The following is a 23,166-nucleotide window of genomic DNA, read 5'->3' on the forward strand; positions in this document are numbered from 1 at the left end:
CACACGGGGCGGGTCATCTTGGGACGGCGCCCATTGCGCGTGCGCGATGTGGGCGGGGAAAGGGCAAGGGATGTTTCAGAACCTGGTGAGACCGAGGATGGTGGTTGGGGGCCGCGAGGAAGAGGTCAGTTGTTGAGGTGCGTGAGCGAAGAAGGGTGTTGTCGATTATCGGGGATGGAGATGATGTTTTTGTTGACCCAAGAATCAATTGGAGCCACTGGAACCTTTCAGCACTGCTCTCGACCGAATGCGCACGCGCACTCAGTCACGTTCCCCTTGGAATCACGTGCTTCTCCTCACCTGGGGCAGCAGCTGAAGTTTGTAGAGCGACTTCTTGTATGCATTGCCGCAGAGAGTGCTGCATTAGCCGACTTTTATTTGGGAAACCACTGAGGCCTTTGCCTAGCCTCTCTCTGGTGCTTTTCGGACAAAGTTATTCTTCTTGTAATAAAAGCAGCGGTTTACTTACTTAGATAACAAAGTGTGGAGCTGGATGAACACAGCAGGCCAGGCAGCATCTTCGGAGCACAAGGGCTTGACGTTTCGGGCCTAGACCCTTGTGCTCCTAAGATGCTGCTTGGCCTGCTGTTTTCATCTCGGATTCTGCAGCATCTGCAGTTCCCATTATCTTGGTTTACCTACTTTATTTCAATCTGGTTTACCGTATTTGCTGCTCACAGCTCCTTTACGTTGGCAAGTCCAAACGCAGACCAGATAACTGTTTTGTGGAGCACAACTTCCGCTTTATCAGAATGACCCCAACTTTCCAGTTGCTTGTCATTTCAATAGATCATCTTGTTCCCATGCATACATATCTGTCCTGGCCTCCTAATGGTATTTCTAATGAAGCACAATGCAAACTGGAGATTTTTTTTTCTGACCAAGCAATTTAGAGCTTTTAGGATTGAATATTAAATCTAATAACTCTTCATAACCTCTTTATTTTTTTCTGGCACCACCCATCCCTTCTCACCCCCACCATGTCTTGTCTTTTCTTTATGCCTTCATTTGTAACCACTTTATATCTCTATCATGCTTTAGCTATTATCAATCTCTTTGGGTCTGTGCAACCTGTCAATCTGTACCACTTGTTCATCCTGTTTCCCCTTTTTGCAGCATAAATGTGGCTGTTTTCCAGCCCCTTTCAGTTTGACAAAAGTAATATCAGATTTGAAGTTTTGATTCTTTTTCTCTTGTGTGCTCTCTCTCTCTTTCTCTGCATGCTGCCTGACTGGAGTTTCTCTGCTTTCTCTGGCTATAATTCTGGTGTTCTGGCTACACTTTATGCTTCAGCAAGTGTCACAAAAAAAAGGCTATCTGGTCCTCTGCTTCGTAGGCATTTGTGGATCTTTGACAAAGTGGTTGCTACAAACAAAAGTGCTTTCACTTAAAGTATGTTGGTAGCAAAGTCCTTTGGAATGTCTTAAGGTGGTGAAAAGCATCACGTGAATGCAAGTTTTGTAGCAGTTGCTGACAAATTTATATATGTCAATTTCATGAAAGCTGAGTGGCTTTTTGCAGGGGCATGTGAATATATTAGGACCTCTCTTGCAAAATTTTAATGTAAGATCAGTTGTTTATTTCCAGCTAATAATGAAATTGGTCCTGATCTCATTAATGTCAATCTGGTGGACTTTGTTTCATGCCCTTTAAGCCAATTAATTAAGGACATCAAAGTGCTCACACCACCTCTGGTGTGCACTCACTGACACACTATATAATTTCAGTAAAAATTCCTGACTTGTGCTGTAACACAGTAAAGGTGAACATATTATTTGACCTCTGAAGTGTTAGATCAAGGATATTCAAATTCTTCTGTAAATGCCTCTAAGGGAACAGGTTATTTTTAAAGATCTGATGCTGTCATGTGATAGGGTTAATTTGTAATAGATGATTCCATGGCAGAGATTATAAAATGATCACTTTTAAACTTAACATGAAACTCTGTTAAGTTAAAAACAAGTATAGCCAGTTAGAGACACGAGAGTGAACTGATTTTAATAGGTTAGAAAATTAGGTTAAAAGATAAATTTGATAGGCAAAAGTAAACATTTTAAAAAGGTAATCCATAACTCTCAATGAGTGTACATTCCTTTTTGAAGGATAAGAACTGTACTAAAAATGTGATCCAAACATTGCAATCACAACTTCTCTAGTTTGTCATGTTGCCGAAAGGATTAGTAAACTGAGATTGGAAACATGAATAAGGTATTGGGAAGAGAAATAGAGTGAATTAGCTCAAATTAAAAAAAGCAACAAGCTTTTACAAAGTTGTTAAAAATAGATTAGTGAAGATTAGAGCAGAGATAACATCTTTTGAAATCATAATAGCTTCATGATGACTTTTTGTCTATTTTGTTGTTCAGCAAGTCATCATGAAGCTATTATGATTTCAAAAGATGTTATCTCTGCTCTAATCTTCACTAATCTATTTTTAACAACTTTGTAAAAGCTTGTTGCTTTTTTTTATTTGAGCCAAGCCCATGTGCACACCAGAGGTGGTGTGAGCACTTTTGATGTCCTTAATTAATTGGCTTAAAGGGCATGAAACAAAGTCCACCAGATTGACATTAATGAGATCAGGACCAATTTCATTATTAGCTGGAAATAAACAACTGATCTTACATTAAAATTTTTAATCATTCAACACACAAGAATCCAGTGACATTTCACAAGTATGGTTTGCATGAAGTGTTTTTTAATTTTAATATTTGCTAATTATTAATCACTAGTGAGGATATTGGAATCAGTGTAGTCGGGGGACATCAAACTTAGTTTATTGATCATGCATTTACTGCACTTCAGTAAGCATGGAAAACTTTGTGGAGAATAGTTTGTATAAAATATCAGATACAACTTTTGAGTTTTACCTCGAATTCTCTCATGGATACAGCATTACAGCAATCACTCTAAGCTCGTCGACCTTTTCCATTGTGGAGTATCCCTGCAATCTCCAGTAAATTAAAACATTGCCCAGGGTTTTAAACAACAGGCCTTATGATCTAATAGTTGCATATTTTCATTGTGTACTTCAATTTCTTTAAAGGCAGGCTTTGAAAATACTTGAAAAGACAGATTGGATATAAATTGTTAAGCTTGTTAGTTAATAGAAAATGCACATCAATAGCAACAGTTATGATCGGACTTAGTAGACCTAGTTAAAATCAATACTACTAACCACAATAATTACACCGTACTTTCTTGCTTTATCAGGAAACTTCACTTCACATGCCTTTTGTTGTGTCTGGGATCTCTTGTTTCCTCATTCTTCCATCCCCGCCATTTCTTTCCTGCACACTTTCCCTCAACAATACCATCAGGAAGGACATTGTGTATCGGGGCAGCATCAGTCTACCTCACCACATCTATCTTGATACACTCTGCTGTTTTTTATTTGTTAAACTGCCCATCAGATATTCAGCAGGTGAGCAATAGGTGGACACCACCGCTGGAATTCCCATTTAGTTTCTCACTCATTTGATTTTAATTGATCCAAAATTGATTAGCTACAAAGTTCTTGGGTTCAGGGAAGGAATGCCAAAACTTATCAACTCTACCTGTCTTCATCCTTCAGGATGCAATAAATCTACGTCTTTTGACCCTTACAGCTAATATCATCTTGTGGCTCATTACAGGAATATATTTTTAAAATGGCAAAGTATCTTGGGATGCTTTGTTATATTAAGGCATTTTCATAAATGAAGGGGTTGTTGTTATCTTGCTTAAAAACCTCAATGCACTCCTAATATCTTCCATGCCTCTTAATTTAGGTTCTCCCTTTACCCATTTGTGTGTGCACTTCGACACTGCTCCAGAGCCAAGCCCATTATTTTAATCTCCTTTTGATCCTCTTCCTCTCTAGCCTCTGTTTCTGCTACTTGGTGATTACTAGCTTCCACTTTTCCTCTCTCAAGAACTTTGTCCCTCCTTCAATTCCTATCAGAACCAACATCAGAGATAATACAAGATAATAAAATGTGAGGCTTGATGAACACAGCAGGCCAAGCAGCATCTCGGGAGCACAAAAGCTGACGTTTCGGGCCTAGACCCTTCAGAAGGGTCTAGGCCCGAAACATCAGCTTTTGTGCTCCCGAGATGCTGCTTGGCCTGCTGTGTTCATCCAGCCTCACATTTTATTATCTTGGAATTCTCCAGCATCTGCAGTTCCCATTATCTCAGAGATAATACATTTGTATTTTGAGCACTTCAGATTTCAGTACTACATTGTGAGCATTCATTGACAAATCCAGCATTTATAATAATTCATTTTATAAATTTATTTTTTGCATTGCTAAACACCTCATAAAACATGACTATCTGAAATAAGACTTTTAAAATTTCCTGGGAGCTTCTCATTTTCTTCAGCCGGTAGGAAAGGGTACTGTATCATTTACATGACTAGTCAATGCTGCTTCTGTCAGTCAATGAGGCGGATTAAAAATGGGGAGCCTAGATTTACCTTATTGTATTTATGAATTTGGGTCTAACTTTGTGTTTTCTTTCATTTTGACAGTGACTACTCAATTCTCTGTTCACACTGATGCCCCTTTCAACGTCCTTGTCAAGAACAACAGCTCCAGTTCTGGAAATTGACATTGTGCTTATCTGGTATGTACAGATTACCTTGTTCAGGAATACCATATAAAACATTATATTTAACTACTTTCAAATAAAGATAGGACAAAAAAAATCTGAAGGATGGGGTAACTAACTATAGCTTAGTTTCCTGTTACTTAACATGAAAGACTAGTAAAGTTCTTAGAGATAATACTGTAATTCCACTTTGTCCCCACTTTCTCTCTTCTTTTCAATATTTTAACTGATCCAATAATTTAGTTTGGTCCCATTGTAATTTTAATTTTGTTGAACATGTGATTTTAGTTGCACACTTTCAGTACTGTATAAAAAATACCTAATTAAGCCATATAATTGCACATTCGCTCACTCAATCACTCTCATGATTACAATGCTACATTCAGAATTGATCTGGTTTACACTGCAGAAATACACTTCACAATGAACAAGGCTGGTGGCTTTTAGTTTTCATGGGAAAAGGGTGAAAATACTGCTATCTCATAGTGACATTGTATTTAATATATTTTGTCAACACAATCGAGTTGCATTTCGAATTGATTTATAATAGATCAGGATTTTACTTTGCATTTCCTACAACATGGTTACTATTCAAATCAGATATTTTTAGCTTATATGGCTAGGTATATGATGGCATGATGACACAGAGAGGCAGATAGTTAATAATCCTTTCAGGTCTAATTTAAATATAATGCATCAAGTGCTTGCTCAGCATACAGAGCAATTAATTGTTTTGCATCAGTGGCAAAGTGTTTATCTCCTACTTTGGGGAGGATTTTACTTTCCAAATACAGATGAATGATGAAAATTTATGTGAGAGAAGAAGTGATAAGAAACAGTAATAGTGGTTCCATTGTGATGAATATAAATTCTCCAAAAAAATCAATTTTTTCCCCTTTAGATTGATTGTCCACTAGCCATGACTGTCAGATTGTTCAGAATCTTGGACCTGTCTCCATATTTGATGAAAAGAACTTTCTGTTTGAGATCTTCTCTGGGAAGTATTCCACTGCTTGGGATAAGGCCCTGTAACAATTTTCGAAGAAATGTTCTGTGCTGCCCATGGAAAGGCCAAGATGGAAGATCATCAGACTATGGGCTAGCACCATGCTTCCTAAACCCAAAAGGGACAGCTTTTGTGCAAATGGTGCATTGGCAATCTCCGCATTGTATACAGTGTGCAAACATAAGGAAACAGTTTTATTCCAGTGTGACAGGCAGCGGTAAAATCATTCCCAAACAGAAAGTACTGTCACCTAAAAGACCTCTTAAAGGGCCTCGGACCAAACAGCCGTCGAGGACCAACCAGCCAGCTCTTGCAGATGTGGAGGTAAACAAAATGTTTTAGGTTTCCTTGTTAACAGACTACTCTTTAGGTTTGCTATATCATGTAGCTCAACAAAATCAAAATACTGCGTCCCAATGTCTATTTTTATTCATACTTAAGATCAATACATTTGACTTATGGAATCAGATACAAGGCCGTTAGATGTCTGAATGGTTTGGTGTGATCACGAGTTCTTGGTTGAACCCCAAGATGGAGCATTTTTCGGTAATAGAGAGATTTCAGTTTGGAAGATCGGTAAGAACTGTAGGCTATTAGCATTTGCTGCTCAGATGGCGAGTTGTGATAACTGCTCATGCAGTTGTGATAACTGTTGTGTAGAGATCTACTTTACAGATTGTTTTGCTTTTTTAATTAAAGCAGGAACTGAGAAGGAAAATGACAGAATTTGAGGGCACAAAGAAAGAGAAAACGATAAAACTGACCATGAGAGTTGATGGTGAATTTCAATTCACAAGAGCTTGAGGCTAGGTTATAAATCATAGGTCATTGAACAGAAGTACAATCTGGCTGCACCACACCATCTTCTGAGTTTAACAAAGATACATTTGGATGTCAACAGAAAGCTACTTAAGGACCTCCTATCTGGGTACTTATGCAATTAACATGCTTAGAAGACAAAATAATTGAGATGTCTTGTGGCAGAGTGGTAATGTCCCTACCTCTGAGCCCTGTGGCCTGGCTTCAACTCCCACCTACTCTAGGATGTGTCATGTCTCTGAGTTGGTCGATTAGAAAATATCTGTAAGACAAAATGAAGCATTTTTAGACTTTTTAAATCAACCTGTAGGACATGTTGTGACACATCTCTGGAACAGTTTGAACTTAAAACTCAGACTTTCTGGCATAGAGGTAGGGACACTCCCACTGAGCCACAAGAGCTCAACTAAGGATTTTTAAAATTGATTTAAATGAAGCTCCAAATTTTACTTTAGCAACATGCTTTTCCCAAAGCCTAGAAAACTGACCTGGCTCAGAGATAGGAACACTACCATCGGGTAGGATGCTCTTTTGGAGGGTTGGGGTGGTTATGATCGGCCAAATGGCCGCCTTCCACACTGTAGGGTTTCTGAGGTTACCCTAAGAAACCAAGCAATCGAATTGTAGTTTGCCTTTCAATGAATTATTTTGATTCCTTATTTTGAAAGATCAAAGGAAAGGTCTAATTTTTTTGAATAGATCCAACTGTACTTTATTGATCAATGCATGAAAACTCCAATCAGTTAATGTTCTGAATTTTGGTACAGGAGCAGTACGTGACTATTTCTGCCTGGGGAAAAGGCCTGAAGACTGGTTTGTAGAGGAGATCTTAATCTTGATCCGATGTAAGGGACTCGGTTGTATGTCAACTCCACAGTGTATAATAAAAAGATCATTTTACAGATCTCAGTAGAAACATTTTTTCAGTCACATCTCATTCCCCCCTCTGTCTTGTACAGCATATTATGATTCATTAAAGAAACTCATCTTGCCTTTCCTTTTGAGATCTGTGCTCAGCCAGTAAGAAATGCTACACCAGAATATTTTACTACTTTGTTGTATTTATTCTAGGGTTATTTGATGTTGTGTAAATATCCTACCCTCTGGGAATTCCAAAAAACATATCTTTGGATTATTATCAATGATAATGACTTATTATGAGCAGTGGTGGCATAGGTGTAGAACTGTAACCTCCTGAGTCCCAATGAAAGTGCTTACTTTCAGTGAGTTAGTCAATTTAACCAACATATGGAATGCGTGGAAGAACTTTATTTGAATTGACGTATTTGTACACCACTAGGGAGTAAGCATGCACTTATCAAAATTGCTCCTCTTTGTAGGAGAGACTGGAACTAGGGGGCATGGTTTTAAAAAATAAGGCATTTTCCAATTTAAGACAGATGAGAAAAGATTTCCCTCAGAGGTTTGTAAGTCTGTGAAATTCCCCAGAAGGCAGTGAGGCAGGTTCATTTAAGGCAGGGATAGATGGATTTTTGGTTTATGAGTATGTTGAGGTGTATAGGGCTACCCAGGAAAGTGATCTGAAACTATGCTTTGATCAGTTGTGGTCTTGAACTGCAGAGCATGCCCAAGGGGCTAAATAACACATTCCTGCTCCTAGCCCATATGTTTGTATGAATGTCAGTTGAGTACTTAGGTTTTAATCAATTAGATTAAATCTTCTGCGATTTAACTCTGTGTGAGCTCCATCATGATAATGTGGATGATCTCCCATGCATTGGATTGAGCAAAAAAAAGTGATCAGCATTCTGCTTTTATTTTTATATTCCTATTTTTTTTCTCACAAACCTGCATTCATATTCCCACCATCTTTCTCCTCCAAACTAAGACAAAATCCTTGGAAATAGTTAAGTGAAACAAATATTCTATTCATGTTTTAAAACAATTTGACAAATCAAAGCTACAATGCTTATAACCTGAGGAAAGAGGCACTTCCAGTTGGACTGCATACTGTACCAATGCATGCTTTCCCAACATTGCATGTGCTGAAACTGGCATATTGAGAATTGTAGGCACACATGTCATTGGTATTCCCTTCAGTTGAGAGTGTAATAGCTCTGGCAAAAATATCCTTTGTAAACCCTGAATTTTGATGAACTGAGGCCATTTAAAAATGTTAATGAAGGTAAGCAAGGACATGTAAGAACATTTTAAAGTTAAACTTAACAGTATGAAAAAGTTTGCTTATTTTTAACTGTTTTTGAATTAACAATTTTATCTCGAGTCTTTTGTATTTGTGTATCTAAAAAGAAAAATATTTTGAGCAATTTTAATTCAGCTTAGTCAGGGACATTTAAAACTAGAGTGATATGCCAAGTTAAATACCAAATACACACAATAGTGGAATTTGTAAAAGAGCTTCAATTAGAGTCATAGAGCTGCACAGCACAGTAGGAGGCCTTTCAGCCAAACATGTCTGCAAATTTCATGAAGCACCATCTGTTCAAGTCTCATTTTCCAGTACTAGCTGCTACCTTTATATGCTGTGGTACTTCATGTCTTCATCTAAATACTTCTTGTGATGCTTCCCACCTTGACTACCCTTTCTGGTAGTAAGTACCAGATATTCACCACCTTCTGAGTGAAAATATCAGATCTTAAATCCCCTCTAATCTTCCTACACATTACCTTAAATCTCTTCCCCCGGATACTGATCCCTCCTTAAGGCGAAGAGATTCCTTTTTACCCTATGTGTGCCCCTCATAATTTTGTACACCTCAGTCAGGTAGCACCTCAGTCTGTTCCGCTCTAAGAAAAACAATCCCAGCCAGTTTGATCTCTCTTCAGAGTTGAAACAATCCAGCCCAGGCAACATCCTGGTGGATCTCCTCTTCATGTTGTGTTCCAGCTGTAGCCTAACTACCGTCTTATACAGCTCCAGCACAACCTACTGCTGTTGTATTCATTACCTTGACTAACAGCAAATATCCCATATGCCTTCTTAACGACCTTGTCCAACTGTCCTAATAAAAATTGAAAGAACTGCAGATAAGTCAGGAACAAAAAAAGAAGTTGCTGGGTCTGAGAAAGGGCCACCAGACCCGAAACGTCAATTCTGATTTTTTTCTTCACAGATGCTGCCAGACCTGCTGAGCTTTTCCAGCAACTTCTGTTTTTGTTATCCAGCTGTCCTGTTGTCTTCAATGATCAATGGACATGTACATAAAGGCCTCTCTGATCCTCTGTACATCCTAGGGTTCTACCATTCACCGTATACTCCATTGCCTTGCCAGTCCTCCCAAAATTTATTTTCTGTCATTTTTCTGGATTAAATTCCATTTGCCATTGTTCTGCCCATCTGACCAGCCCATCTATATCATCCTATAGTAAACGACATTCATCTTCGTTATTTATCACACCATAAGTTTTCATTCAACTGTGAACTTATTGATTGGACTTCCCTCCGTCATAATGTTTGTTTAGATCATAATGTACACCACAAACAGTAAGAGACCTAGCACCAATTCTGCGGTATACTGTTCAACACAGGCTTCCAGTCACACAAAGAAAATCTTTGACCATCACCATCTGCCTCCAAGGCCAAATTTGGATCAAATTTGCCAAATTGCCTTGACCAGTCCTCCATGCAAGACTTTGTCAAAAACCATACCGTCACCTCTGTATTCAGTGTACACTGCATTACCTTCATCCATACATCTAGTCACCTTCTTTAAAAAAAACTCAATTAAACATATTAGACATGATCTCTCCCTTACAAAGTCATGCTGACGATTCTTAATTAATCTTTGCCTCTCCAAATGGAGATTAATTCTGCCCTTCAGTATTTGTAACAATAGTTTCCCTACTACCAATGTTAAACTCACTGACCGTCCCATTGTTTATCCCCATCACCTATCTTGAATAATATATCATGTAATTTATCTTCCAGTCCTCTGGCACCTTTCCAGAGTCCAGAGAGGCTTTGAACATGAACGTCAGGGCCTCTGCAGTTTCCTCCCGTGCTTCCCACAGCAGTCTGAGATGCATCTCAGCTGGGTATGGAAACTTATCCAATTATAAGCCTGCTTAAATTGCTCCTACCTAATCCCTCTCTATTCTGACTTGTTCAAGCATATTGCAGTCCTCTTCAAGATTTCTACGTTGTTCGTCTCTTTCATGAATACCGAAGTCACGGTTTGCCACTTTGGTGTCTAACGTGCCCCACTATTTATCTGGTTGCCATCTTGCCACTAAAATACTTAAAATGCCTTTGGATTTTCCTTTAATTTAGCTGCCAATGTTTTTTAAACCCCTCTGAGCATTCCTTTTTTTTGCACTTTTTATATGCCTTTAGGGCTTTTCGGACTCTGAGCCTTCAGTATGTACCATATAAGCTTCTTTCTATTTTCTTTTTCCAATTTTGTACTTTGCTTGATGTTCAAGGTTCACTGGAATATTTGGTCCTACTTTTCACCTTTACAGGAATATGTTGACCCTGCAGTTTCATTAATTTATTGCAATGTAGGTGTAATTTGTTGTCTTGTGCAGGGACCCACCTTTCCCAGAAACAGTCCCAGTGATACAGGAATCTAAAGTCCTGTGTCCTGCAATAGCTCTTCAGCTGCTTTACTGAAAGACTCCCTCTGCTCAGATGTAGATTTTCTGACAAGTAGCTGCTCCCAGTTCATTTTGGCCAGATCCTATCTTAAATTATTAGAGATGGCCTTCCTCAATTCAAAACTTCTGTTTCTGGTTCAGTTTTGTCCTTTTCCATGACTACCTTAAATTTTACTGAGTTATGCATCCTGTTACCAAAATGCTCTCCTCTTGACACTTTACTGCTTTGTTCCCTAAACTTACGACCGGCTCTGTCCTGTCTCTTGTTGGACTTCCTGCATGCTGGCTTGAAAAGGTCTCCTAGATATATTTTAAGAACTTTACCTTCTCTCAATCTTCTCATGTTTTGTCTCAATAAGCTAAAATCCTCTGCTATTATTGTTAAACTTCTCTTGAAATTTTCCTAGATTGCTTTTATCTTTCCCCAACAATTTTAAAATCTACAACACTTTCCTAACTCTGTAATTGCCTCCATTTTGTGTTTTAGTTCTACCCATATAGCTTTTGTTGAGGTGCCTTTGAAAATGTCATTCCTGTTTATTACAGGAATTGACTAATATTGTCACATCACCTCCTCTTTTACATCCCTCCCTCTCTCTTTTGAAGATTTTATACCTTTCACTATTGAACTGCCAACCTTGCCCCCCCCCCCAACAATGTCTCAGTTACAGCAATAATGTTATAACCACATGTTAATCAGCACATTCAACTCATCTGCCTTACTCACAAGAAGGTACTTGAATTAAAATGAATGCCATGCTCCCTTGTGTCTTCATTTGACTACAAATGCTTCTTTGCCAGACTGGTTTGCCTTTTCTTCTACATTTGTCTATGCATCACCCATTATTGTACTAATGCCCCATATCCTATTACACCATCAAATTAGTTTAAACTCCCACCAACAGCACTAGCAAAGCCTCAGATGAGGATCTTGATCCTATTGCAGTGCAGGCGCAACTTGTTGTCTTGTGCAGGGACCCACCTTTCCCAGAAACAGTCCCAGTGATACAGGAATCTAAAGTCCTGTGTCCTGCGATAGCGCTTCAGCTGCTTTGTCTACCTACTCCTATAATCACAAGTTCCTGGCACCAGCTATAATCCAGAGCTTGCAACCTTTGAGGTCGGCTTTTCAATCTGCTGTTAAGCTCCCCAAATTCTTGCTACAGGATCTCTTCCTCCTCCTACCTTTTGCCATTGGCATCATTTCGAACCACAACCATTGACTGTTTTCCCCTCCCTTTTCAGAATGTCCTGTACCCATTCGGTAACATTCTTGATCCGTGCTCCAGGGAGACAACATTATTTGCGAGTCATGCTATTGACCACAGAAATGCCTGTCAATGTCCCTTGCTATCAAGTCTCCCATCCCTATAACCTTTCCTGTCTGCTTCTCCTTGTGCAGCTGGGTTCTGGCAGCACGTCCAGAGGAACTGTCACACACCATTTTCCAACAAAGAAAAATGTTTCTTGAGTGAGATGCAGCGTGGAACTTTCTTGATTGCCTGCCTGCTTTGTTTCTTCTAACTAACAGTCACCTCTTCATCTCTGACTGCTCTATCTTAAACTGTAGGATAAGCAATTTTTTAAAAAATGCTCACCACTTAATACTAAGCCTTTTGGAAGCACTGTTGTTCCTCCAGCCACCACAGAAGCTCTAACCAGGTGCTCAAACTGATCAAAATCAGTGACACTTGCAGATGTGGCCATCCAGACTGCCAGGTTCATCTAAAATTTCCCACATATTGCAGGCTGTGCTACTCTTGGATTGAACTCCCATGCCATACCTTTTCTTTTAAAAACAACTCACTCTAAATTTATGACAAGTAGAAAATTAAATTTTCCTTTTTTTAAAAAGGAAGTTAAAATTCTCACCTTTCCTAAATGCAACTCACCTACCAATCAAACCACTAATTTGCGCTGGTGTCACTTTTATCAGCCTTTGTATTCTGGCGAAGTTACTGTTGGAGTTTAGCTATTGCTCTAATTGAGTTTGGAATTAGTACATTTGAACCCTTCTAGAGGATGAATATGTAATTTCACTAAATTACCTGACTTTTGAAATTAGAGTTTCTTAAGTCATGCAAGAATTTAAGGATTGCTTAAGCCCCAAAAGTTTGTCTTTGTGAATTCACAACACCACACTCTTGTAGCACAGGTGGATGTCATTCAGCTCGCTATGCCTGTGCAGGCTCTTTGGCAGAGCTATCGGCTTCATCCCACTCCCCTTCAGATTCTCTACAGCTGTAAAACCTCTTCCTGTTAAGTATTCAAAGGAGGTTTGTACCAGAAAGTTCCTGATGGTAACATTAGGTGCAAAAGGTTAAAAATGATATTTTTCCATTAATATGATTGCAAAATTATGCTTTTTTCAAAGATTGTTTTCAGATACAGAATTGCTGAAAAGATCATGGGGATCAGAGAAGCTTATTGATGCAGCTTGAAGCACATAATTATGAAAGTCTGTCTTGGATTGTGTCATTAACTTCAACGGTTTCCATTTAAATGTGGAAATTCAAAGGCAGGTTTAACTTTTTATTCACGAACCCAGCGTAGGTATCACTCACTAAACCAGCATTTGTTCCGTGTTCCTAACTGCCCTTGAGAAGGTGATGGTAAGTGATGGTAAATTTTGTGCAGAGTACTTAAGTAACTGTACCAACGTATCTTGTACCTAAGATCGTGCCGTAAGCAGCGACATTACAAACTTTTCACTGCATTCATTTGAGTGCATGTGACAATAAAGCTAATTCAATTCAATTAATTAAGGATCCCCTTGTCATACAGGCCTACCGCACATAAAGGGCCTTTGCCATCAAGTCCCTACTAGTCAGAGAAACAAGCACTTAACTATTCTAAGAGATAACACAGTGTGGAGCTTGAGGAACACAGCAGGCCAGGCAGCAAAGGTGAAGTTTCGGGTCAGGACCTTCTTCAGAAATTATGAAAGTCTGTGTTGGATTGTGTCATTAACTTTAACCTTTTCCCTTTAAATGTGGAAATTCAAAGGCAGGATTAACTTTTCATTCACTCACCCAGCATAGGCGTCACTCGCTAAACCAGCATAAACCAAGAAGGGTCCCAACCCGAAACATCAACTCTCCTGCTCCTTTGCTGCCTGGCCTGCTGTGTTCCTCCAGCTCCACACTGTTATCTCTGACTCCAGCATCTGCAGTTCTTACTGTCCCTAACTATTCTAATCCTATTTTCCAGCACTTGGCCCATAGCCTTGTTTGTGCACCAGTGCACGTCTAAATATTTTTAAAATGTTATGTAGGTTTCTGCCTCTATCACCCTTACAGATTCCCACCATCCTATGGATGAAAAATTATTTCTTCACGTGCCCTCTAAACCATCTGCAATTTACTTTAAATCTATGCTCTGGTCTGGGATCCCTCCACCAAGGGAAAAGTTCCTTCTTGTCTACCCTATCTATGCTCCTCATAAATTTATACATCTCAATCAATGGCCCCACCATATATTTTATGAATATGGGAGAGGAAAGGAAAATAAATTGAAATTATATAAGGTCCAGCATATTTACAACATTATTAAAGGCTAAAGTTTTAGATCTGAAAGAAAACAACAGAAATGATGTAAGTAGAAATATTGCAGAACAAAGACAACAGTGTGGAGCTGGAGGAACACAGCAGGCTAGGCAGCATCAGAGCAGCAGGAAAGTTGATGTTTCGGGTCAGGACCCTTCTTCAGAAACAGCTCTCGGGGCATACAGAAAATTTCCATGGCAGCCACAAAACAGCTGAATGAAAATCTCTTGCAAGAAAATGTTGAGAAAAATCCAAGTAACAGTTTATTTGTACAAGGAAGTGGTTTAGACTAACATACACAAACGTATCAATGGTTTAAACGTTTAAATACGTTAGCCAAAGGACAAGTGTATAATCTGTTCAATTTGCTCAGGTATAAGTTCCCATAGCTTAGCTCCAATTATAATAATAAATGTGACAACTTCAAAAGCTATTTCAAGAACTGCATCTGTTCACATTCAAACATCGCAAATCTACTTTAATAGCTTTTGGAGTGTGGGGATTCCCCATTGTTTTTATCAAAAAAAAGTAGTCTGTTATATGCTTCTAAAAGAACTTAGTTCAGTGGCTGTCACCCAGATGTCCTTGCCCTTGTGGAATTAATGAGGTGTAAACGAATCATGCTAATTTTCTTTAATATTTCAATCCGTGCAAACCGATATCTACTTCTGCCACTAAAAAGGAATCAAATAGAAAAATTTACAATTTTCCCTGTTCCCTAAATCAGTTCATTAAACAAGACAAAGTTTACTACAGGACTCTTATTTTAAGTGAATTTAGGTAATTCACAGTGAAGTCAGTCCCCAGTTCCATAACGGTGTCCTTCCCACATTCACTACAGTGTTTGTTTCTGATCTGGACTGGGTGCCTGGAAGACAGACTTGCCCAAGGAAGTAAAATGATAAGCACAATTTTGGGAATTCAAGTCATTGCCCATCTTCCACACATGACCTATGATCTAGGATGTCAAACTCCTCCTCAGGTCACCAGCGCTAAATACGTCAATCTTCAGCAGATTAGCATCACTCCATTTGAGATAGATAGCCAGCGAGGAATAAAACTGGAGCCTAACTAATACATTTTTTTGTGCAGAGACACCCAGTTGAAACACGCACCTTCAAAATGCAACAAACAGTTGTTTTGATCTGCTATAACGTGTAGTGGCACAAGGGAGTAAGGGATAAACTAAGAAACTACAGGCAGGTCAGTATAAACTCAGTGGTAGGGAAACTATTGGAAGTAATTCTGAGGGTCAGAATTAATCAGCATTTTGAGAGGCAGGTATTAATCAAGAACAGACAGCATGGTTTGTTTTATGTAAATCATGTCCGACCAACCTTAAGGATTTTTTTCAAAGAGGTGACCAGGTATGTATACAAGGACAATGCATTTGACATTGTCCACTTAGACTTCTGCAAAGATTTTGATAAGGTCCCATATGGGAGACTGATTAGTGAAGCTAAGAATCAATGGGATCTAAGGCAATTTGGCAAATTGGATGCAGCATTAGTTGAGTGACAGGACGCAGAGGGATGAGGTCGACGGGTGTTATTCTGGCTGGCAGCCTGTGTTCTGTGGGGTTCTGCTGGGATCGATTTTGCAGTCCTTGCTGTTTGTGGTATATATAAAGAATTCAGACTTTTGAATTCAGGAAGGTTGATCAGTAAGTTTGTAGATGGTACGAAAATTGGTGGGGTGGTAAATAGTGAGGAAGATAGCCTGACGTTACAGAAGGATATAGATGGGCTGGTTAGATGGACTGACGAATGGCAAATGGAATTCAATCCAGATAAGTGTGAAGTGATGCACTTAGGCAGGATAAGCAAAGCAAGAGAACATACAATGAACAATAGGGTCCTGGAAGGCACTGAGGATCAAACAGACCTTGGTGTACATGTCCATCAGTCCCCTTAAGTTAGTAGGATAGATAGATAAAGTGGTTAAGGTGGCAAATGGGAAACTTGCCTTTATTAGCCGAAGCACTGAATTTAAGAGCAGGGAGGTTATGGTGGCACTGTATAAAATATTGATTAGACCAGAGGCGGAATATGCTGTGAAGCTCTGGAACCTACTTTATAGGAAAGATATGATTGCATTGGAGGGGGAGAAGTGGACATTCGCCAGAATTTAACCAGGCCTGAAGAGTTTTAGTTAAGAAGGAGGATAGGACAGATGGGTTGTTTGCCTTGGAACCAAGGTGACCTAACGGTTTCTGTATGCCCCAAGAGCTATTTCTGAAGAAGGGTCCTGACCCGAAACATCAACTTTCCTGCTGCTCTGATGCTGCCTAGCCTGCTGTGTTCCTCCAGCTCCACACTGTTGTCTTTGTTCTGCAATATTTCTACTTTCATCATTTCTGTTATTTTCTTTCAGATCTAAAACTTTAGCCTTTAATAATGTTGTAAATATGCTGAACCTTATATAATTTCAATTTATTTTCCTTTCCTCTTCCATATTCATAAAATATATGGTGTGACAAGGCTGCATTTATGATACCTCCAAACAGTATGCCACTATGAAACGCCTTCTACTTCTTTCCTGTGTATATTCTGAGGGATTAGTCCACCCTTCTGTTACGCTAACACTTCGTCATAATACCTTTCCATGCAATTTAGAAGGTCTAACACTGGCTCCTTTTCTTCCTCCCTCTAAACTGTCCAAGGCCCCAAATGCACCTTCTAAGTGAAACAGCAATTTATTTGCATAGTACTTTTAATCTAGTTGTGTTATGATCCCAGCAGATGTTATAACCAGACAAATCAGATCCCAGATGTGATCCAACTTGAAAGGTCATAACTTTGTTTTGGTTTCAACAAAGTGGTCTCTCACTGAAGCACAGCATGCAATGCGGCAGATTTTGTGTTCATAACAAGATGGAAGTTTATTACAAATAGAATGAATTTAAAATAGAGTAATCCAAACTATCTACTTATAATATTAAGTGTGTGATTTTTGACACACTGTAAAAGTATAATCCCAATAATCCGGAAATATTCCTTTAATTGAAAAGAAACAAAACAGCTTTTGTGTAATATCCACCAAAACACTCGAGCACAGATCTCGAAGAACTATTCTGGGTATAGTACATAAAACACCATTTGTATAATACACCAGTGTCCCTTTATCTAACACAGTGGTTTTAAGTGACTTGGGACTTTAACTGTTAAACTGGAACTCCAATAGCTGCTTCCTGGTGTTGCCATACACTTGAGCTTCCTGCACTTAGTTTAAGCACCCACCTCCGGTCTTTATTCTCAAAGAATGTGAGCAAATTTGTCAAATTTTGTTTACTTTTTACAAAACCAGGTTGAGACTGTCAGATTGCATGTAGTTTTTCTAAATATCCTGACATTTCTTCTTTACTAATGGACTCTAACATTCTTCCAGTGATAGATGTTAGGCTAACTGGCCTATAGAATCCTGCTGTCTGTCTCCCTTCCTTCTTGGATGGGGGCATCATATTACTGGTTTTCCAATTTGCTAAAGGCCTTCCAGAATCCAGGAAGTTCAAGAGTGTTTTGCTCTGTGCAGCCATTTCCTAACTGAAAGAGAGGCAAATAGAACGGTCGAGAAATAGCAACTGGTGCCTGTGAATCAAAGTCCCACTTCCCCCACATACTAATCTTTGATCTGTACATTTATCTCTCTTAAGATATTTACCCTATGCCAGTTTGCATGTGGCTTAGGTAGCATTCTTAATTATTACCTTCGTGGTAATGCTTTTTAAATTTAGCCTTAAACTGCTCATAATCCCACAGCAGAATCTCATTCCCAGTCCTATCAATATCATTCATACTTATGAGCTCCATGATAACTGAATCTTCCCCCTTGCACCCAAAAGTTCTTCTCTAGCCTAAAAGAGATGCCTTAGCCTTGGGGACAGGGAGGCAACGCAGTCTTTGGGACTCTTGTTTTGGCTGCAGAGAACAGTATCGATTCTCCTAACTTTGCTATTCCCTATTACTCATACATTTTTCTTTTGCCCCCCCAATTGAAAGGGACTCCGTACTATGATGCTGTGGTCAGTTTGCTCATCTTTCCTGTAGTCTATGCCCGCATTCACACTGGGAGCAAGAACTTCATACCTGATGTGCAAAGGCGCTGGCTGAGGCTTCTTCAAAGCTAAATTCTGGATCCCCTCACTCACAGAAGCACCATCCTGCCCCTGATCATGGATCAGATTTGATGTAATTAATTTAAGGGTGTGACTGTCTCCTGAAACAGTGTCCAGATAACTCGCTCCTCTCTAGTGTGCCTCCATATCCACAGCGCAGACTTCAGCTCAACAACTCTTGAACTGAAATTCCTCAAACAGCCAACATTTGCTTTGGATGTTGTCACTGTGGATTACACCAGCATTGTCACTTTCCACATATTACAGCCACATTACATTGCCTTCATAGCATCCTTCTATGTCACTTAGATATACCTTTGCTCTGAGTTTTTGGCTATTTTCTTAAACATCTGCCATTTTTCCTCAAATCACTTTTTCTGCTGATCTCCTTTCCCAGTGAGCTCCAGCTAACTTCGCTGCATTCCTTTGTATTTACCCACAGCAATCATATTAATATCATCCCTCTATCGTAAGTACAGGGTTACTTCTTTAAAATATCTGAGTTCTAACCCCAGTAAATTTCATTTGCTGATTAGAATCTGGAAGAAGATCGAAAAACCAGAAAAGAATGAGGAAAGGCAGAACAACAAGAGAAGGGAAAAGCAAGTGAAGAAGCAAGTTGAGTAAAGAACTTAACATGTTGATGAGAGGGAAAAACAAATAAAGGGGGATGAAAGGAGAGTGAAAGTGAAGGAACAAAAGGATATATAATTGAAAGAGGCAAATAGAATGGTCAAGAAATAGCAACAGGTGCAATCAGCCTGTCTCAGTTCTAATAAGTATTGGCTGGTGAAGATATTGAAGTTGGTATTGTGTGTACGGAATTTCAAAAGACATTTGATAAAGTGCTTACAATGGACTTTGTAGAAAAATTGAAAGCAAGAGCAAAAGGAGCAGTGGATTCAAGGACAGAAAGCAGAGCTGCAGTGAGCAGCTGTTTTTTCAGACTGAAGAATAATGTACAGGGATGGCTCCTGGGCATCAATTTTAGGATCACTGTTTTTAATGTATAACAATAACTTAAACTTAGATATACAGGGAATAATTTGAAAGTTTGCAAATGACACAAAACTCAGAAATGTAGTAAGCGATGAGGAGGACTGTAATAGACCCCAGAAGACATTGAAAGTCTGGTGAAATGGGCAGATGTGGGAAATGCAGTCTTAATGCAGAGAAGTGCGATGTGTTGTGTTTTATTTGGAAGAACGAAGGGAGGCAGTATAAACTATTATATTTGATAATGCAGTTTTGATTAAGTTGAATGAACGGGGAAACCTGGGGTTTATGTACATAATTCACAGCATCATGGCAAGTTTAGGAGGCTGTTAACACATTCAGGCTCCATGACTTTTTATACAGACCTAGACTACTAAAGCAAAAATGATTTTCTGACCTTTCATAAATTACTGATTCAACCTTGAATTGAGCATCACGTTCACTTCATAGAGGAGACTTTCTAGAATTGTACTGGGGGTTTGGTATTCGAGTTACAATCAAAAAATAAACTGTGTGGCTTTCGGAATGGTGATCTTAAAGGGGAAATTAATAGATTTTCTAAAAACCATAAAAGATTCTGATGCAGTAAGTCAGGAGAAACTGAATCCACTGCTTGAGGATCAGAAATGGGACAGTATGCATTTCAAAGTATTGGCAAAAGTATCAATGATGAGCTTAGGAGCCTTTTTTTTGAGTTCCTGCAATGTGGAATGCACTGCCTGAAAGGGAGGTGGAAGCAGATTCAACAATAACATCCAAAAGGAAATTGGTCAGATAGGGAAATGTTTATTTCTCCAAAAGGAAACTTTACAGCTAAATTCTTGTACTCTCCTGTAGCTTCCTTTTAATGCATGGTGTTGGGGGGGGGGGTGGTGTGGTGCGGGGAATGGGGGAAAAGTCAAATGTCAACTTCCCAGAAGTTTTTTCCGAAATTAGCCCAAGGTTATTTTCTGTCTTTCTTTATCTTCCCAGGAGACTGAGAAACTGCAGTGCGAAGAAAGGAGACAGTTTGAAATAAGTTAGGCTGAAACAGTCCTTTTTCATATACTTATCTGTGCAAATACATTTTTTGGATGGATTTCAGAAATACTACTGCATTGCAAGCTGGTATAACATACCTAACTTGCAGAGAGTTAGATTTTAATTTGAAGTTCTTCCAAATCAAAAACACAAATTTAATTGATGTAGTTTTCCAAACTATTTTCAACGAAATCCTAGGATGTTGGAAGAAAAACATTGGGTGAAATCTTCCCAGGCCTGAACAGTGTGGGCAGCGACAAGATCAGAAAAATGAGATTCACAACGTCAAAGAATTAAAGTCCAGTGTTCCATACAAGATTTTAACAGCAAAATGAGAACCTCAGTGAGTAGCAACGGTACTATTTCCTTGCATTAAAATCTCATTTATTGCCTAATCTTACCCCATTTAGTAATAACTTATTTTGAATGGGTCAACTAACAGAAGAAGGATAGGAGATGACATCAGCATTGTGACATGGTTTACTGCAGCTGGGAATGGAGTCATCGACGATCACTACTGCCCTGGCTTCAACAAGAGGACAGTACAGCATGATAGTTGGCATCACTAAGCAGTATTAGAGCAAGGCCAATTTTGATGGTATTAGACAAGAGCTTTCAGAAGTTAATTGGGGTAAGCTGTTCACAGGTAAGGGGATGACTGACAAGCAAGAGGCTTTCAGAAGTGTGATAATGAGAGTTCAGAGACAGTATGTTCCTGTTAGAGTGAAAAGTGGTAGGAATTCTGGATGAATGGTTTTATTAACATTCTGGTCAGGAAAAGGAAGGAGGCTTTAGTCAGGTACAGATAGCTGGGATCAATCCCTTGAGGAGCAGAGGGAGAGAGAGGGGTATGGATACTGCCAGACTTGAGCTTTTCCAGCAACTTCTGTTTTCATTCCTGTTTTGTTCCTGTTGTTCACCATATACATTCATTGGATCCATAGGTCACAGTTCCAGCCACACTAGAGCAGTGTATACAAAGACACTAAGAAACTGAGGAGGAACTAACCAATAAGCAAACCTAGGGCAAGCAGAAACCTCCTACTGCTATCAAATAGCCTCCACAAGAAGTTGAATCAAAATGCCCCCTCAAAATGCAGAATAGATACAGGAGGTACAAAGTTTATTGTCCTGTATGTGACTTCCTCAAGACAAGTATGTGTATCGCTGCCACAGACTGTGGATGACCTGGGAGACCATAATAGAATGCTGACTGAGGATTTGTGAACTGAAGGGTTGGCAGGCAATTCTATCCCAATGATAGTCAAGAGACAGTTACAGTAAATCTGCATGCAATTGCCTGCTTGCAAGGATCCACTGGGGATCTGTGTGGAATATCTCAATCCTCAACAAACAAATGTATCAATGCTATTACCAATGCAATTTGTGTCATCATCATCACCACCACACTGCTTCATCTAAATTACCTGTGATGACGTCTGTACTGCCACCCATGCAGTAGGTTTTGCCAACTTAGCTGGTTCCCCCAGCTGCAGGAGTCGAAAGCACCATATCCTAATGTGGATGACTTCATCTATAGACCAGGATTCTATATGGTCAGTGTAAAAGTCATCTGTGATTATCACAATAATCATTTTGGAGATGTGTGCCAAGCATCCTGAAAACTGCCATGATGCCTGTATCCTTGACAAGTCAGGTTCTTGCTACATTTTGAGGGCCAGGTATCCAAGAAAAATGGCCCTTGGGAGATGAGGGCTACCCGCTGCAACTGTAGCTGACGTCTCTGTTTTGCAACTCTGACTGAGGCCAGGCACGGATACGATGAAACCCGTTATTTCAGTAAGGATATGATCTGGCAGATAACAGGCCTGATGAAGGTGAAGTTATAGTGGTTGGATTGGTCTAGAGGTGCCTTATGGTAACTCCTCAGACAGTGAGTTCTGCATAATCCATGCATGCTGCGCTCTACATAACTGGAACAGGCAAAAAGAGGATTGATGGATGTTGAAGACCTGGGGGAACAACAACAGGCTTTTGTGCAGGAAGATGAGCACATAGAATGGGAAGAACATCACCTTCACCATGATAGAACATTGCAGAGTCAGACACAACGAACGAGACAGAACTTGATTGACACACAAGATTTGTCTTGCAAGACGTCATTATTCATTGACCGTAATTTTTTTTCAAAAGGTAGACAGCCCCTGTTTAACCCCAGAAGCAAATGCAGTTTTTTCTTTGGTTTTCTTATAAGTTAATCGGAGTTAATGTTAACGACTGCTTGAATACTTTGCAACATAAATGTGAAGCTCCCAGTCAGCAATGAACATGCACTATGTCATTATTAGAGTATTATATAGGGTATTATAGGAAAACACAGCACTCCTTTCTAACATGGTATGGTGCTAAGGGTGGGTTGCCTTTGTAGCTACAGTTACAATCACAGTTGATCAGACAGGTGATGTAAATGATCAATACATTTTATTAATTTGATATTGTATTTCCAATTGTAAAGACCATTGCTTTGTTTTTTC

At 39.3% G+C, this 23,166-nt stretch overlaps 1 protein-coding gene across 6 annotated transcripts in view; it reads left to right on the forward strand.

Moving 5' to 3' along the window:
* Window positions 1-44: 44 nt before the first annotated feature.
* The window catches only part of rmnd1 (required for meiotic nuclear division 1 homolog), an 83,456-nt gene continuing 60,334 nt past the window's right edge, over window positions 45-23,166 (forward strand). For 5 of the 6 annotated variants that reach the window (XM_048535768.2, XM_048535769.2, XM_048535771.2 and 2 more), the window contains exons 1-3: window positions 45-137; window positions 4,514-4,608; window positions 5,495-5,923. In XM_048535768.2, coding sequence (XP_048391725.1) covers window positions 5,513-5,923 — 411 coding nt within the window. In that variant the 5' untranslated portion in view covers window positions 45-137; window positions 4,514-4,608; window positions 5,495-5,512. The remainder of the gene's footprint in view (window positions 138-4,513; window positions 4,609-5,494; window positions 5,924-23,166) is intronic. The other variant, XM_048535767.1, reaches the window with a different exon arrangement.

Source organism: Stegostoma tigrinum, chromosome 9 (genome assembly GCF_030684315.1).
Source record: "Stegostoma tigrinum isolate sSteTig4 chromosome 9, sSteTig4.hap1, whole genome shotgun sequence".
Classification (NCBI taxonomy): Eukaryota; Metazoa; Chordata; class Chondrichthyes; order Orectolobiformes; family Stegostomatidae; genus Stegostoma; species Stegostoma tigrinum.